The sequence below is a fragment of the Scleropages formosus genome, chromosome 9, assembly GCF_900964775.1.
Source record: "Scleropages formosus chromosome 9, fSclFor1.1, whole genome shotgun sequence".
In the NCBI taxonomy this organism is placed as follows: Eukaryota; Metazoa; Chordata; class Actinopteri; order Osteoglossiformes; family Osteoglossidae; genus Scleropages; species Scleropages formosus.
In genome coordinates this window covers 15,370,529-15,388,537 of record NC_041814.1, presented here as the reverse complement: position 1 = coordinate 15,388,537, position 18,009 = coordinate 15,370,529, and the positions used below count along the sequence as shown (strand labels likewise).

The window sequence follows — 18,009 nt, the reverse complement described above, 5'->3', positions numbered from 1 at the left end:
TGCATCATATGGTGCTCTTGAAACCCACAATTTGTTGTGTCATTAATATGCTGCAAAATATGTTTGACACATTTAGCAAATTTCATGAAAGGAATAAAGATTTTAAGGCCTTTTGTAAGACTCAGTGTTTAATTCAACCGAAACTAAAAAGATTTCCACTATGTGTGCATTTGCCAGTCTTGTGATGAAAGCTGCCCTATGTCTCATATTTTTTCACTTCTTCCTGGGACTTTGTGGGATATTACAGTCATCATAAAACTATCCGTGTAGCCTGAGAAGACTACAACTGAGGAAAAAAGTGGATGAGAGTGTCATTTAATACACATTATGCTGACATCAGAAAGAAGACCCTAAAAATACTAATGGTGGCATCACTACGTCAAAGCGAAAAGAAATTTAATTTAAATTTTAAAAAAATTCTCTGTCATTCTGCTTTTAACAAACTTTAAAGATGAATGTTATGGCATTATTTTTCTCTAAGAATAAGCAGCTATTTTCTTTCATAAAACGAAGCAATTTAAAAGAAATTGGAACTTCAAATTAAAGTCACACAGAGATCTGCTTACAATCTCTTGTTAATGTCACCCGTTCATGACTTCATAAGTTGAAAATCTTGATTTTAATCCTGTTGCCCCTGCTCACACAGAAAGCAATTTGTTCAGTGAATTACAATACTGTCCTCTTTCCTTATGCATGCTCACCCTTCACTCTTGTCGGTTTCCTCCAAAGGGACCCTGTGGGAGACTGCACACAGTTCTTGTAACCTAGCAGGACCTGACAACCAGCTTCAGGTGGGAGGGTAAAAAGAGGGATTGCTGCCCCCTTTTGAGAACTCCCCTATTAAAAATGGCAAATATTTGCTTTTACACTGAGTACCGTGTAAACGGTGTGCACAAAGACGCTTAATTATTTCTTGTTTGAAAGGGGTGCAAAGTAATGGGTGTTCTCAACAGACACTGGAAAATGCCTTACCCACTGCTTTGCAGATCTTGGTTACTGGGTCCATCTCGTAGCCCTCAAAGCATTCACACTTGTAATCGCCTTTGTAGTTGATGCAGATTTGGCTGCAGATTTCGGGATTCTCACATTCGTCTATGTCTGCAGAGAGACATCGGAAAGGCATCAATAATGGCCATACGACAACACTAGAAAGGGGAACAGAAGTGGAGGTGGACTGGAGGCGGCGGAAGCAATGCCTTTTTTGTTTTTTGGTTCCTGTTAAGGCTCTGAAATGGAGGATGGGGGAAAGTGACGGCAGAATACTAAATTACCCCCACAGGTCTTCTTGTCCAGCAACTTGTACCCTGGGGGGCACTCGCACTCGTAGCCGATGCGGTGGTCGGTACATATGTGGGAACAGCCACCGTTGTTGTCGGCGCACTCGTTCAAGCCTGGGCAGTGAAGGGAGGTGGACAGGTTGGAAGCATATTGGGTATGGGGGTAGACAGGGAGGTAGGGAGATCACTGTGACACACAGCTGGAGCAGTGTGAACTCTGCAGACAAGAAACCATTACTTTTCTTCTGACTAGTCAGGTATGACAGACAATGATGAGAGATTGGTAAGGTCTGTGTAAAACTCCATTTCCCTGAAGGGGGGGGCTTGGCTTTACTTTGTGTGCACATGTCACTGTATCTGGGACTAGGAAGGATAACAGCGAGTTCAAAGGACATTTTCAGGACTAGCAATGCTGTTTACTGTGCACATGTATATTCCCCGAATTAAAAACTGCAGTCGTACAGCCAGCAATCCCCTGCTGAGTGTCTGCATAACAGGGATCCTTAATGCAGCCTATGATCAAGCTCCATGTAAACAAAATTCTAATTAAATCATGCTAACATGGCTCTGCTGCGGCTCTGATGGGCATGCCCTGGTGACTAACTTCAACCATAGATGCAGGTGGGCCTGTGGTACACAGAGTCCCATGAGAAATAAGCCTGCAGCCATCAGCGGACCACCTACTGACTGCGGAATACAAAAACAAGCAGGCTCAGTCTCACCAAGCAGTATTTAAATAATGCATCTCACTTCACTCTTTAAAACGCTGATTTATGCAGAGAAAATATGATACAATAGAACTTTGTCTGAGTTCTCTGAAATTTGTTTTATATCACAACTCCAGCCATCAAAGACAATGACACATTACAAACATTACAGAAATATCTGTCAGTTTGCATTCGCGTTTATGCTCAGATTTAACTCAAGGAGCAGAGGGCTGGGGAGACTGCCAGGCACAGTAGTGGCACCAGTGGCAGATAAAACGGGGCCTGCCTACGCTGTACAGAGGAACGTAAGGGGCTGAGGAGATGCTGTTCTGCTATTAATGTAACATTGCTCCCTGGCTTGGGGTCACAGGAGCTCTGGGATGTGACCCCTCTTTGTCTTTCCAAAAAATCCCCCCTGCCCCAATACCCCCTGCACTTGGAGGCACGCTGCTATGACAACCTATTGATGACATGACTGGGGGCGGCTCAAGGAGTCATGCAGCGCAGGCTCAGCAGGTGCCTCCTCTAACTGGCCTCTACTAGCGGGAGGCATCTGCCTTCCCTGACTAAAGCTGCAAAGTGATTACTCTGGAGAGAGGGAACGGCGTTATGCATTTTGCAACAAAGGTTTTAGGGAAGCCAAGATTCTGTCGGGGAGATGAAGAGAACACCAATTCCATGGCAGAGCCTACAGCATATTACAGAATTGACCTATTCCTTTTACACAAGATGCGTAAGTTTGCCCTGCTGTTAAAAGAAGACCGGGACATTGCAGAATGATGACCAGGCCCAGCTGTGACCACTCAACTCATTTATTAAATACAGTCATAGAATGTATGGTGTGAGAGTTGCCCATCCTCTCGGGGGTAACTGAAAGAGTTAATGCAAGAGGTGGTTAGTAAGAGCTCCGTTAGCTATGCTCAAATGCATTTCTTGGAAAAAGCATTTTTGACATCAACACTTTTTACATTTACTCAAGGACATTTGTGAACAAAAAAATTACTTTTATTCTGTTGCATTTCTATCACCTTTTTTGTTTTGAATTTTTCACATTTCTTGTGTCAGTTTTCTCTTCTTAAAACTAATCAAGTCTTATTACTGATTTGCAGTAATAAGACTTGATTAGTCAGCTGTCAGTTAAGGTGAACAATGAAAAACGTCTCGTCTCAGAGTTAAATGACTTTTGTTGATTTCACTGGCTAAATTCAACAGCAGTGAGAGTAATTAGAGTTTAATGTTAACCAACTATAGCTGGAGTTTCATGCCAACTTTATTGACAATTGAGTTCATTCAAACCAGGAAGCAAATCAGGAAAAATATGGGTTTAAATATGCTTAATACAGAATATGTTTTTGCTGCCTTGTATAAAAGATAAATGGGTCTTTATTTCTGTGATTAGTTGGTAAGTTGGTCCTTTTTTATTTTTACTTAACATGCATGAGCTAACCAATTTTTTTCCTTAATACATCAATACATTATCTGTACATGAAATGCTTCAAAAAGAACTGGAAAAATACAGACTAATTTATTAGGTCACTTTGGAGGTAATTTATTTCATAATTCATTAATATTATTAATAAAAATTTATAATCAAAATGAATGGTATTAATATTTTAAGTATTTTAGATTACTGATAAAAAGTGAATTTTTGCATTTATGTATATGAGAGTAAATGTCTAACTGTAGAACTAATTTTTGGAAAGTTGAGAATACACACACACACACACACACACACACACACACACACACACACACACACACGCGCTGTTTGAAGCCGCTTCGGACTGGAGCCTAACCCGGCAACACAGGGCACAAGGCTGGAGGGGAAGGGAACACACCCAGGACGGGACGCCAGTCCGTCGCAAGGCATCCCAAGCAGGACTCAAACCCGAGACCCACCAGACTGCAGGACCCGGCCAAGCCCACTGCGCCACTGTGCCTCCCTAAGTTGAGAATAATTTGTAAATTTTAAATATGTTAATGCACTAATTGCATGTGTTTTGTAACCTAGAGAGTGGGAAGGTCATCAAAAATAGTACACAGACATTTTTTGGAAGTTAAATATATTTCATTTTGATGAATTATCTTTTTCCATTTACTAAAAGACTGCACCTTGAGTAGTGTTATGACAAATTCTCACCTATAATAAGGTTAAGATAAATGCTTAAGTACTGATTCTGAGAACCCATTTGCCATTTATGTAATTTCATGTTCAGTGTAACTTTTGAAGAGTATGAATGAATTTAATAATTCCTGAATGCTGGATGGTACATAACCTAAATATCAATATAATCTACAAGTTTTCTGGCTACACATTCACCTACGCTTCACACATTGCCCTCCATGTCTACCCACGGATGTCAGTGTCAGTATGCAGGAGCTCTGCACCCACTCCTAAAAAAATGACTTTGCTCCTCTCCTGTTGTGTAACTTGCTTACCAAATATTCAATAATTAGGTGACAAGCTCTGTATACTTGCTAACAGAATGCCAATGTCAAAATTAGTACTACAATAGCTTAGTTCCATTCAACATTTACCGAGCTCTAGTCAGCTAGCAAAATACCTTGTTGTTAATGTTAATTTTAATGCCCTAAATGAATCACTGCCAAGCTAGATAACGGTCAAATCAGCTAGACTGACCAAGAAAAGCAAGTTCACAGAATGTGACTAGCCCTATAGAGTTTTACCTTTATTTGGGTTTGGACTATCTGAACTGATGGGCCTTTATCATTTGTTAGTCATTTGGGTAGTGATACTTAGTGTTATTGTTTTAAGAGTCAATCAGAAGAGTAGCAGTTAGGAAAAACGACTTGTAACCTAGAGGTTTTCCATTTCAAATAGCAATCCTTCCACTGCTGTACTGCCTTTGAGAAAGACATTAATCTTTAACTTTTATAGCCTCAACAACCTGCAGTACAAATTGGTAAATAGTTGTAAACGACTTTGAATAAAGGACTCTGTTATATGAAAAATGACTGATATTTCATTTGGGACAGTGGTCACCTTGCAGTCAAAGGACAGGTCTGGATTCCTGCTGCTGCTGTTGTACCCTTGATTAAAGGACTTATCCTGAATTAGAAGCATAAAAAATTACCCCAGTAACAAGTCCTGCAAATAAAAATCAAAAGAAAAATTTAAAAATACCTGAAGTATTTAATAAAACTACAACTGGTAACCTACGAGGTTGTCTGTTGCCCTGTTCTCTATGTGCAGATATAGATCAGAAAGCTTTACACTCGGGAGCCTGAGTGAGAGCCTATCCTTTGATCGCTGTCAGCATGCTGAGGTTCTCCTCTTGATCAGACTGTTTTCCTTATAAACTCATACCGTCCATCAGCTTTCAAAGGGAACGTGGTAGTAATAAAGATTCTTTTACCGCACTCTTTCATAGGCTCATCAGACCAGTCCTTGCAGTCCTTGTGGGAGTCACAAACGCGAATGCTATCGATGCACTCGCCGTTCCTGCACATGAACTTCAGGGGCCCTTCACACTTGGTGGCTGCAAAGTGGATGACAGGTTGAGGGGGTGCTTTATTATCCTGGGAGGGGAGATCACATCTAAAGGTGATGAAACTATGGATCCCGAGTTACAGAGCCTCTGGATCCTGACAATTAATTAAACCTAAATATTTACAGACCAAACCCAGCTTCGTGTCAGTTAATTATTTGAACTGTGGAAGTCCTGATGACTTTTTATGATTAGCCACATTTAGTACTGAGTCTTTTGCAATCCAGGGTTATCAAATTTCTTGCAGGCTGACGGTATGCAGGTTTTCCCCTCCAACATCCTCATGAAATGATGCAATTAACTAAATCGCTTAGAAATTTTTAAATGACAAATTACATTAGGAGACTGCAGAGTTTTGCTGCACATTTAGAAAGTACTTATTTCCAGACTGCATTTTGAGGAAAACTAATCAGTATAAATAGCACTGATAATTTACTGTTAATTGGACCTATTAAGCCAGAGAAGTGGGGTACACTGAAAACCAGCAGGCACACAGGCTACTAAGAATTAAATTTTACTCCTCTCCTGTTAGGATATGCAATACATACTGTGTCGGGTCTGTCTTCATACAGGAAAAACAGGGAATATTAAAATCAAATTAATAATATCCCCGTATATTCGAAGGCAAACGCCTCTCAGTGCTGATTTATCTCCATCTGATTTGATTTAGCACAGCTGATTTTGCTGTATAAATGGTCATGTGCAAAAAAAAGGATGTCAGCCAACAATGAAAAATTGGCTGAGTAAAAGCAGTTAGTGCTAGTCAATGCCTCTCCTTTGTACAACTCGAGAGAGAGAGCACTACACTCACCATTAACATTAATACATCCCGCCTCATCGCTGTAGTCTGGGCAGTCATGCATTCGGTTGCACTGCTTGGTGCCGTGGATACAGGAGCCGTCGCCACACTGGAACTGGTCTGGGCGGCATGTCAGCAGTGCTGTTACAGACAGACAGAAAAACACAAGTTTCACGTCCAGCGCAAATATGCTGTGAACACAGAACGGACTTTTAGTTCGTGGATAGGAACATACCCAAATTCATATCAATAACTGGCTTAACAATACATACAATATCAATAAAAAAAAATACAGGTAATAAACATGCAATTAGTAAATAATTCATCAGATGCCTTTTTTATTCTGTGCTTGGTTTTCCGTTTGCTGTCTCCTGGGAGGGGTTCTTTATTTCTTGCAATTATTGTCTTACAGTATCACTGAATTATTAATGTGCAGAATTTTTGAATTGCTGACCCCAGGAACGAAGGAATAGTGATCAATTCTAAGATCATTTGGGATGCGCTGTCATGCAGTCCATCTCTGAAAGGTTTTTCCGAGCTAGACCAAACACACAGCTCACGACTGAAGAACAATAAAGCCCCCACCAACTCCAGTCAAATGACACACGCTCAGGGACTCCGCACATGATAAGGGCCAGAGGAACAGAAATGGGGGTGAATTATTACTCTCAGATCTATGCAACATTACAGAATGTGATTCTCTGTCAAGAAAGGAGAAGGCCAACTGTGATGAATGATTTTCAATACCTTGCTTCAAAGTGAGCACACTGCTGCTATATATCTACACACAGGCAAATTACAATTATTCCTGTAAAAAAGGAAAAACTATTCAATTTCAGATAATTGCTTTTATGCACTTTTTTTCCCCCCAGAATTTTGTTTCTGAACATATATTTGCCTTTAAAAAGATGTTTTTTGCTTAGACTACATCTAAATCAAAGCATCTAACAGCACCAATATTGTGGCTCCTGAAACTGAATAATGGGAAAAGAAAGCTATTTTACACCAACAAAATTTCTTTAATCTGGACATGACCAGATAACAAACAAACAAATCAAATTAAATTAAATTAAATTTTTTTAGCAGAATCTATAAAATATTGACAACTTTTGCATTATTACTCCAATTACCCCTTTTGTTATGATAACACTGAAAGAGTCTTAAAGCTTGGTACTTAGACACAATGCCCTTCTTCTGATTATAAAGGAGTTTAAATATTCCATGGCATAAAGCAGTTGCTTAGTAACCCTTCAAACACCCACCAATGGTTACACTGAAGGCCACCCAGAATTAGCCATATCTGTTAATGACATCACAAAAGAACCTCTTTTAACAGACAGTTATAACAGCAGACATACACAATAATGCAACCAATACTGTCACACACAGTTACACTTGCATCTTTCGAGAGACCACTAGTTGATCTGAAATGTACCATTATCTCGGTCATATTTAGCAATTGTGAATTACAGTATTTTAATGACTGATTTACCTTTTTTTTGGTTACAGTATACCCTTTATAAACATGTATTTTACTAAAATGGACATAAAAAAAAACTGTGCGTATTTCCAGTTTTGTTTTCTGGTACTTATAACCACAATAAATCCATAACTTTTTGAGGGAGAAAAGGGAATAAAAATCCAAGGACTAAACATGGGAACCAGTGCTGTTTTCTGATTATGTCTGAAACAATTTGCAAGTAATAACTAACCTGGACCAAAAGGCCATTCTCACCCTTTCCTTAGTACTTGGATTCCGTAATGTTCAGGGTATTGTAATGACATGTGCCATAATCACACCACAAATCTTTTCAATGCATGGTTAAAAGTTTCCATTGTGCGATTCTGTAGGAAACAATTAAATCCAACAATAAAAGTTCCTACTTGCGTTTTGTATCTTCACAAAGGAAGTAAGAGTTTGGTGCATGAAAATAAAAGGATTAATGCAAATATTCTGATTAACCTGACAATAATTTTACAAATAAAAGTAGTGTATAAGGTGCAGAAATAAGATCTGGAGAGCTCAGCTCATAGGTCCAAAATACTGGAAATCCAGGAATATACATTCCTGTTTGTAAATCTTCACCCCCAGCGACTACTACTCAGAGAAACAGAATTTCCCTTTTCTTCGACCATAACTTGAAAACAACAGACAGAGCCTTCAAATTCTAAATTCTGAATTCTGCAGTTCATAAATCCTAGAAAAGGATATAGGTTCTCTTTTTTATCTGTATTTAAACATTACAGACATGACAAAATTTTGGATGTAATGCACTCAGAGAATAGGATACATTCATTCGAATGCATACAAATTAAAAATAACAAAAGGGAGATGCACATTTGGCCATTTGTAGCTCACTGCAACATATCTTGTCTAGATTCATCCATGCCTGTCACCTATTGATGGAGGTATAGAGATAGTACAGATAGTAAGGATGGTACAAACCCTATGGGTGATTAAATGAATGCCTGATGTGGATATGATCTGTATGAATGATGACAATAGTGTACAATGTAGTAATGATATGAATAATATTAATGGCATGGATAGTGCAAATGGTAGAAATAGCACTGATGTATAGTGTGTACAGCAAGAATTATAGCATTCTTGAGAATTGTAAGAAAGGTAAGAAGTGTGGGACTTACGGCAGCCAGCCTCATCTGACTTGTCCTTGCAGTCAGCGTCTCCATCGCACCTCCAGCTCAGGTGGACGCAATCCCCATTGGCGCACTGGAACTCATTGTTGGAACAGATGGGTCGCTGTGGCTCGGTACGCCGTCCACAGCGCTCCACAGACTCGTCTGACTTGTCACTGCAGTCAGGGTCACCATCGCAGCTCCACGGGCGTGGCACACACTCTGAATTGTTGCAGCGGAACTCATGTGGACCACACGTAGGCACTGAGCATTCGTCCTCGTCGCTGCCATCTCCGCAGTCATCTTGACCATTGCACAGGAACTCAGGTGCCACGCACCTCCGGTTGGGGCACTGGTACTCATTGGAAGGACAGGCCTTGCCGTCTGGGACGAAAGAGAGAAAAGTGACCTTTCGGACTAAGTCCCAGAGCAAGAAAGCAATGTCTGGTAATGCCGCAGTAACACCACAGATTTAACACGCTACCCATTCATGGCATTTCTTAGAAAGATACGGCAATATTTACACTAAGCAACCGTAACTCTGTCACACCAAGAAATAAAAAGGAACATGCAGACTCAACCATCATGCAAAACAGAGATCACATGCCCCATGTTTTAATTTACATTTAGCAGATGCTTTTCTCCAAAGCAACTTACAATGGATACTATGTAGTGTTACCAGCCCACACACCTTATTCACCAGGGTAACTTACACTGCTAGATACACTACTTATAATGGGTCACTCATCCATACATCAGTGGAACAACCTGAACAGTACATCTCTGGGAGGAAACCAGAGCTGCAGGAACACCACTCAGACAGGGGGATAACATGCAAACTCCACACAGACTGAGCGGGGATCGAACCCACGTTCTCTCAGCCCACCCAGGCACTGTAAGACAGCAGCGCTACACACTGTGCCACCCGTACACAAAGTAATCAGCCTACTATTATTAAATGGATACAAGACAGAATTTACTGGTTTAAGTTTACACTAAATCAGCCCTTTATTGATTTTCCTTTTCCAGGAAAGAAACACTGGACTATAGCTGGGAACCTTCCTGAACAGTACACAGGGCATTTTCATGAAAAAGACAAACATATCCAGACATATCCAAACCACTAAACTCTCAGTTGTAAAGTTGTGGGCCAAACTCACAGGGGCAATACTTGAGAGAGAGACCAGAAACAAGGGGAGCAAAGCCAATTTGACACAGAAGATGGAGAACACAAAGAGATGCTCCACCATTGATGGGACAAGCCCCTTTCATTTCCTGACCTAGGCCAAGGCTGATCACAGAGTTTTCAGAAAAACTATGCTGGATGAGAGTCACAGTCCATTGAAAATCTAGTCTCTTAGAATGTTTTTTTCACAAATTCTGAGGCTCACACAATGCGGTCCACATTATCACGATTCATTGAGCCCTACTTTTTAGAGCGTGTCATTCAATCAGGCACCCTAGTTAGTTCTCGAGCTAGTGGAACACAATGTTCCCGATAAAAGTTTTCATCAGGTGTGGGGCTGGCAGACAGGTGTGTAGCACAAAGCTTGTGGGGCTTGGGGTTTATACGTATGATCCACATTAAAAATACACTTCAAAAGAAAGGTGTACACTATGGATGGGATGCCAGTCCACTGCAGTATAGCCACACCTGTACATAATTATACAGTGCAGGCAGTTTAGTGTCCAATTCACCTGAAATGCACATCTTTGGACTATGGAAGGAAACCGGGACACTCAGATGAAACCCATGCAGACAGGAGGAGAACATGGAAACTCCACTCAGATTGAACTGGAGTTGAATCTACATCCAAACAGACTAGGCACTTCCTGCTATGCCATTGTGCCACCCTGTCGTCCAATCAATAGTACTTATAAACTATACCTGAACCTTATGAACAACCTGAAACATAGCTACTCATATGCTCAGAAGTGAAGACTTAATGTGTTGCAACTGCTCATTGAGAACTAACTATGAGTAGCAATTTTAAGTTTGAGGTCTATAAACCTATAAAAGTCTACAGTTGAATTCAGCAAAATTTTGAGTATGTTAAATTCCTGGAAGGATTCTTTACATCTATCCAACCCACCTCCAAGTCAGAGTTATGATTTTGTTTTGAAACTGAGTTAATGGTCACGTTAAGACGCCATGACACTTAGTGTCAGTAAAGCAAAAAGGATCCTTGAGAATCCCACCCCTAAGGGGCACCGCACAGCAGCAGTAACAAAGAGAATCAATGAGGTATGGCTTGGAGACTTTCAAATGAGTGCACAGGGCGCCTCAAGTCGTGGTAAACTATTAGATAGCGCATCTAATGGAAATCCAACCATTTTAAACCAAAACAAGTTTTATCTTCATAGGAACAAAACCTTTTGCCTCACAATGAAACTGCATAATCCTAATATGCTAAGTTTTCCTCAAACAATATCAGAAGAGCCTTCATTTTCAAGATGACCGTAACTATATGCAATGAACATGACAAATGTTTCAATGAATGTGAACATGTGGAACTGGGGACAGGTTTTCTGGATGCTTTAGACATATCCAAAAACCTAACAACTACTTGTAAGATCATACGAGTATGCAGCTATAAAGTGGACTGATCCTGTCACATGCCAAAGTTCACAGTGGAAGGTGCCAACTGGACCTCACCAACTGTCACCTCATCCATTAGAGGAACAGCGCTGTGGACAGGAGCACGGCACACTGCTAGGCTGACCTGTGAATTCCTACAGGAGGTGGAGAAGGAGTGACTAATTCATACGTGGGCTGACATTCTGATCCAACAGCTGCACTGCTAAATAGCAGGCCTCTCTCTTCTCAACTAAACACATGCTGCATGAATATTCACTGCAGAGCTGAGGAGAGCAGCACCCGGTCTGGCCTGTAAATTAGGAGGTGGCCTTATAGCCTTCAGCAGTTGAGTATTTTTTTTTTTTTTTTTAGTTGTTAGTGCTTTGCAGCCTTGGTCAATAGATGGAATGTTGTATATGTTTCTCATTTCAGAATTTCTGGAATTTAAGGTTCTCAAAACAAACATAGACAATTAAAAAACATCACAATAGTTTGTTGAAACACTGGCAGCACGTCAATATGTTTTCTGGGACATCCCCAGTTATTTCCCGTATGAAAGCAAAACTGCCCTTTGTGAGCAAATTGATTTAAACAGCTTGGACCTGCTTCTCGGAACAAGCCCTGTGATGAAAGCCAAAGCACTTTCCGTCTGGGTCAGAATGCCTATTTGACCTAGAGGAATTCCTGTAGTAGTGATAATAATGATAATAAATTCATCATCATCATCATCATCATCATCATGTGTCAACAAACTCTCCTGACAGTGCTGGACAAAAAGAAAGAGAAGACCTGCAAACTGATCAATATGGGTATCCTAGATTCCATACCACAAGGCTGAAAGAAGCCGAAAAACTCTGGTAATACAAGGACAAAACCTGAGGTCAGCAGAATGTGGAATGCTAAAACCAGGCTGGTACCAGTGGTGGTGGGAACATTAGGAAAGAAAAAGTCAAGAAGGGTTTCTATAACAACTTGGGAATTCTCCCAGGCCTGCCAAATGCAACCAAAGTTCAGAAGATGGCATCGATGGGAACTGTGGAGCTGAATGTATCCTGTGCAAAGTATGGGATGAATTTCTTTGATCTCTTCTTAGGATGTGAATTAATCAAGAATCAGTTGAAATATGTGACTGATAAGAATCATAATAACAATAACAACAACAATAATAATAAAATTTCCCCCTAATGTTGTACGGCATGTAGAGTTGCTCAATAAAAATCAATCAACAGATTTGCAAAGCATCTACCACTCAGAACAGAAGAGTCAGATAACATGAAAATAGCTAGGTTGAGTTCACGATTTTTCATATAACCTAGTCCCGATACCCTTTAAAAATTAAAACACTTAAGGAGTGCTAGCATAAATAGTAAGCTCTCGTATTGCCCTTGCATGAATATGCTAATACAGCATCAATTGCCGAACAAAGAGCATTATTATGAGTAGTATTATGTCATGTAATGCAACGTCCTAGAGGCCTAGACAAGTGTATGTCATATTCTGTAACTAAATGGAAGATAGTAATACACAAATCCAATCTGGGAGAGCATTAGCTGTGCTAGTTCCAAGACCAGTGCTCACCTAATTAATTTCATGGATACACAATTATAACATTTCCACATGGAGCAGAGAGTAGGCATTGTATTCCCACTTAGCCAAGGGCGAATATTGGTTAATATTCTTGAAGCATCCACTTTCCCACGGTGAACCGAATAGCATTTAAAAATGCCCCGTCACACGCAAACCTTTTTGCAAACATTTTTTAATCAAAACATTTCAATATCAATTTTCTTATTGCTACAAACCAAAAAGCGTTATGAAGTACATGATTTGACAGAAAATGGTCTTACAAATACAAATGAACATTTTACACTTGGTGCCAGAAACCCTAATCTCTCAAAATGGACAAAAATACAGTAAATGCTATTGCTGTCAGTGTGCAAAGCACTCTGGGTGTTCAGAGAGGAGGAGAAGACGAATGCAGGAGTGTTTTCAAAAGCCTCTGGAAAAAGCACTAAAGTTTGAAACAACAAGACCAATAACAACAATGGCCCCGAGGGAGGAACTCTAGCCATGCATCCATTACACCCACACTCAGGTCGACTGTGAGAACATTACATAAGAGTGACTTTTGGGGAGCCTCTCATCACGATCCCAGCTCTGGCAGCAAACTCACGTATTTGCACAACAACACTACTATTTTTGTAGGGTAGGAAGGCGAGAGATGCTGCCCTGGACGTTTTAGGCTCATCATTACGTGATAGCATATGCCGATTCAAAGCTATTGCAGGATGACATGAAGAGTGGTGCAATATGTTTCAAGCAAACATCCTGTAAAATACAATACTTACTACAGTACTCAAACACTTTAGTAAAAGCACTGTGTCGCTAAGCATGTGAGAATGTCTCACCTTGACCTCGAATGAAACAGCATCTCATTTAATTCACCAGTTAATACTTCACTAAACAGACAGTAGAAAAAGCATTTTGCTGTTAGTTCAACAGACTGGATGTGACCGGTTGCTCCTTTGCTTTTCCCTTATTATTATTTTTAGAAGCATAGCACATGCTTTTACGCAACATGACGTACACAGATTAAAATATTACACTTTGTTAAACACATTTTTATTGCTAGATATTGTTTACTTAACCAGTGCAGGGTAATACCTTGCTACAGGGTAGAAGAAAAAGGAGAATCTCACATATTATTAAATTAATGCTTCATTTTTCGTTAGTAATGTGTTATTCATGAAATTTACATTTACGGGGTAGTACATTTATGTAAATTTTATTACATTGTGTTAGCATGACTTTCAATGAGTACTATTGGGTTTTTGTCACACATTTTATTCTCATTTCCTTGGCGGAAGCCTTTTCCCCAAAGGCCTTTCCCACATTACAATTTCACACTTAAGTTCATTAATACAGCTCAACATTTACTGAAACAATGCCGGTGATATACTTTGCGCAAGAGTACAATTCTGGTTGTAAGTTTACAAATGAAACAAATGTGACGCTCTAAAACTGAAGCATCAACATTTAAAATATCAATGATGTAATGCTTACAGGTGGTGGACAAAATAACAGAAACACCTAACAACTTCTTAATATTAAGAACCTAAAGGGGTGTTGTACCACCTGCTACCTTCAGAACAGTTTCAGTCCTTCTGAAGTCCTGAGCAGTGTGTAGACCTCTTTTATAGCTGACACATACTGCTGATTTCTAATAAACCTAATATGACTCACCTTTGCAGCTGGTATAATTCAGTTAATTCAAAGTTAAACTCCTTCTTCAAGTGGTATTTCTATTATTTTTGTCTCTAACATATAAACTGCAAAACAATTATATTTTTAATCACTATTTTACAAGATATCACTATAATCAATCTTAAAAAACAAAGAAAATAACACAGTAAAAACGCAAAGTTAAAACAGATTTTTGCAAAATCTGGCAAAATATGTCAAAATGGTGAATCTGTATTGCATTTCACAATTAAACTGTACAAATAATTATGAGGTTAGAAATTATTTGTACTGTGATTCAGCTCTCTGATTCACCGGTGCAAGATCAGTTTCTCTGACGTACACTTACAATTAAGTAAAAGTTATAATTTGATTAAACTGGCAATATACCCAATTAAAGTGCATGGTGGCACAGTGAGTAGTGCTGCTGTCTCACAGCACCTGGGTGGTGTGAGAAGACAGGGGTTCGATTCCTGCTCAGCCTGTGTGGAGTTTGCATGTTCTCCCTGTCTCAGCATGGGTTTCCTCCCAAAGACATACTGTTCTGGATCACCCACAGTGTGTGAGTGACACAGAGAGAGAGTGTGTTTCACTGATGTATGGATGAGTGACCCATTGTAAGTAGTGTATCTAGCAGTGTGGGTCACCTTGGTGGATAAGGTGTGTGGGCTAATAATGCCACATGGAGTTCATTGGAAGCTGCTTTGGAGGAAAGTGTCTCCTACATTAATAAATGTAAAGGGCCATTCTACCTGTTACTCTCCTGCATTACCTAAGGTGTGCTTTGCTTTGAATGATGACAGTTGCCTGCCATGAAATGAACATTATGCCACCTTTTATTTTGCTGACTGTTCATGAGATTTCTGCAACAGAAGGTCCTTTCACATTTTTCAGAGCAATGTGTGTTGAAAGGACAGCTAGCTGGCTGTTCCCAGTGGATGCTGACCTGCTGTTGACAAGAACCGAGATCATCTGGTGAGCCTGTGAGCAAGTTTTAAAGGACTATAGGGAAATGGAGCAAACATCTATAAACATGCTTTTACCTGCACCACCACAAGGCAGACTACAGAGGAACAAAGTGTCCAATTAAGCCAGAACAGTTAAATGTTTGTGAGGGAGACGCACTAAATGGAAAGGGTTTTTCAATAAAAACTAATGTAAAATATGCAATCCTCCAGAGTGATTTATCTGAAAATTCCTCCTGCAATCTGTCCTTGTCAGCATTTCACTGAAGGGCAGTTTTCAAAACAAACGAGAATAAGACACGACTGACCCCAGGAAAAGCAACCCACAAATCACCCCGAGTGCTTTGACCCGGTCCAGATTTACAGAAACGGCTCTATGACGAGCTTCACTAACATTCATTAAGAGACACCAAACAGCAGTACACACTGTCAGTTCACTTTCGAAGCTTATTTCAGTTGTCATGTAACAGATGTAACAAATTGGAGATTATGGCTCTTTCACAAAAATATTTGCAGTAAATTAAACTGTTCTATACCACTAAATTTTTCCTGTCTACATATCTAAATACACACACACACTTTCTGAACCGCTTGTCCCATACGGGGTCGCAGGGAACCGGAGCCTAACCCGGCAACACAGGGCGTAAGGGACACACCCAGGACGGGACACCAGTCCGTTGCAAGGCACCCCAAGCGGGACTCAAACCCCAGACCCACCGGAGAGCAGGATTGCGGTCCAACCCACTGCGCCACCGCACCCCCTCTCCCATCTCTAAATATTTTGATTAAATTGAGCTAGATTCTGTTAAAAGAGAGCATAACTTGAAAAAAAAAAAAGCAGGTTTTGTGTAACAAGTTACTTAAGTTTGAATATTTGAGATTAGTCATGATTAATAGTTTTCTTTTTATACATGAGTAGCTCCAGTGTAATCCTGATGGGCAAAATCCAAATATAATATGTTCGGACAAAAGACAACCTTAAAGTACTGCAAAATTTCTATACTCCAAAAAGAAATGCTTCAAAATGAACATAGTTCAAAGTCTTTTCTTTACAAACTATAACCATCTTGATGATTAAACTTGTAATATTAATGTAGGGATTATCATAAAGTCACAAAAGCTATTTTAAACAACCACTTTCCTGTAAATGTATAGAATATTTGGTTAAAAAACACACTTAAATAGAGCATCAGTAGTTTGAAGGAGGGAGGAAAAAAAAAAAAAAAAAAAAATAGGCATTTTTTTTTTTTTTTTAATAAAAAAAAGCTAAAGACATTAAACTGCCTCGGGAGCTAAAATTAATAACTTGATCAATGGCAGCAAAGTCATATGAAATGAAAATGCACTATAACACAAGCCTTGTTTCAAAATAGCCTAAAGTGGCAGTATTTCAACTTAAATATGAAAAAGGGCTTATTTGGGAGGTGCTGGATCATACTGCTGATGATATTGTTTAATTCTACTGTGGGGAAAAAACCAACTATTAAACCAGAACATGCAATTTTGACAATGGATCTTGAGCCTATCTGCAAATGTGTATTTAAGATCCAGTGTAGCAAGTGCTGGAGTGGCATGGTGGCCCAGCAGGAAGTTTTGCTGCTGCACAGAAAGAACTTGAGCTGTTCGGGTGTAGGTTCAAATCCAGCTGTAGGGAGATTGCATGTTCTTGCCATGTCTGTGTGAATTTCCTCTGGGTGCTGTAGATTCCATCCAAAGACATGCATTCTGAATTAACTGCTTCTGCAACACACAAGTCTGACTGTCAGTCTCCCCCTCTCATGGCCAACCCAGAAGTTATGCAGAACCAGGTCTAAATGAGAGTTAGTAGTTAACAGGTTAGTAGGGGCAGCTGGCAGTGTAGTGGATAGTGCTACTGCCTTCAGATCCAAAGGTTGCAGGTTCAATCCCCACCTCTAGCTATAGTACCCTTAAGCAAGGCACTTACCCTAACTTGCTTCAGTAAAATTACCCAGTTGTCTAAATAGGAAAATAATTGTAAACTTAACATTATAAGTCACTAATTGAATGAATAAATGTAATTAAAATGTGAGAAACTTTCTTTCGAGACCTTCTTAATCAAAACTCACTGCAGTGGGATCCCACATGCATAATTCAGCATGATAATGCATCTATGAGACCGTGTGACTAGAATTAAAGTGCAGAAAACACTGGCTGCAAGGTACACTACACGAGGCAGGGTGGAGCATAGGAGGCTGGGTTTCTGTGCCATCATTCTAAGAGTCTGAGAGGGGACAAGCTGTGCCCACCCCCTCCACCACCCTCCAACCCTCATTCCA

At 39.9% G+C, this 18,009-nt stretch overlaps 1 protein-coding gene across 4 annotated transcripts in view; it reads right to left on the bottom strand.

The window, feature by feature from the left end:
- The window catches only part of lrp8 (low density lipoprotein receptor-related protein 8, apolipoprotein e receptor), a 103,268-nt gene that overhangs the window by 17,773 nt on the left and 67,486 nt on the right, over positions 1 to 18,009 (bottom strand). For all 4 annotated transcript variants that reach the window (XM_018754178.1, XM_018754181.1, XM_018754179.1 and 1 more), the window contains exons 5-9: positions 8,939 to 9,313; positions 6,305 to 6,433; positions 5,362 to 5,484; positions 1,272 to 1,391; positions 973 to 1,098 (exon numbers count right to left, since the gene is read on the bottom strand). In XM_018754178.1, the coding sequence (XP_018609694.1) occupies positions 973 to 1,098; positions 1,272 to 1,391; positions 5,362 to 5,484; positions 6,305 to 6,433; positions 8,939 to 9,313 (873 nt within the window). The remainder of the gene's footprint in view (positions 1 to 972; positions 1,099 to 1,271; positions 1,392 to 5,361; positions 5,485 to 6,304; positions 6,434 to 8,938; positions 9,314 to 18,009) is intronic.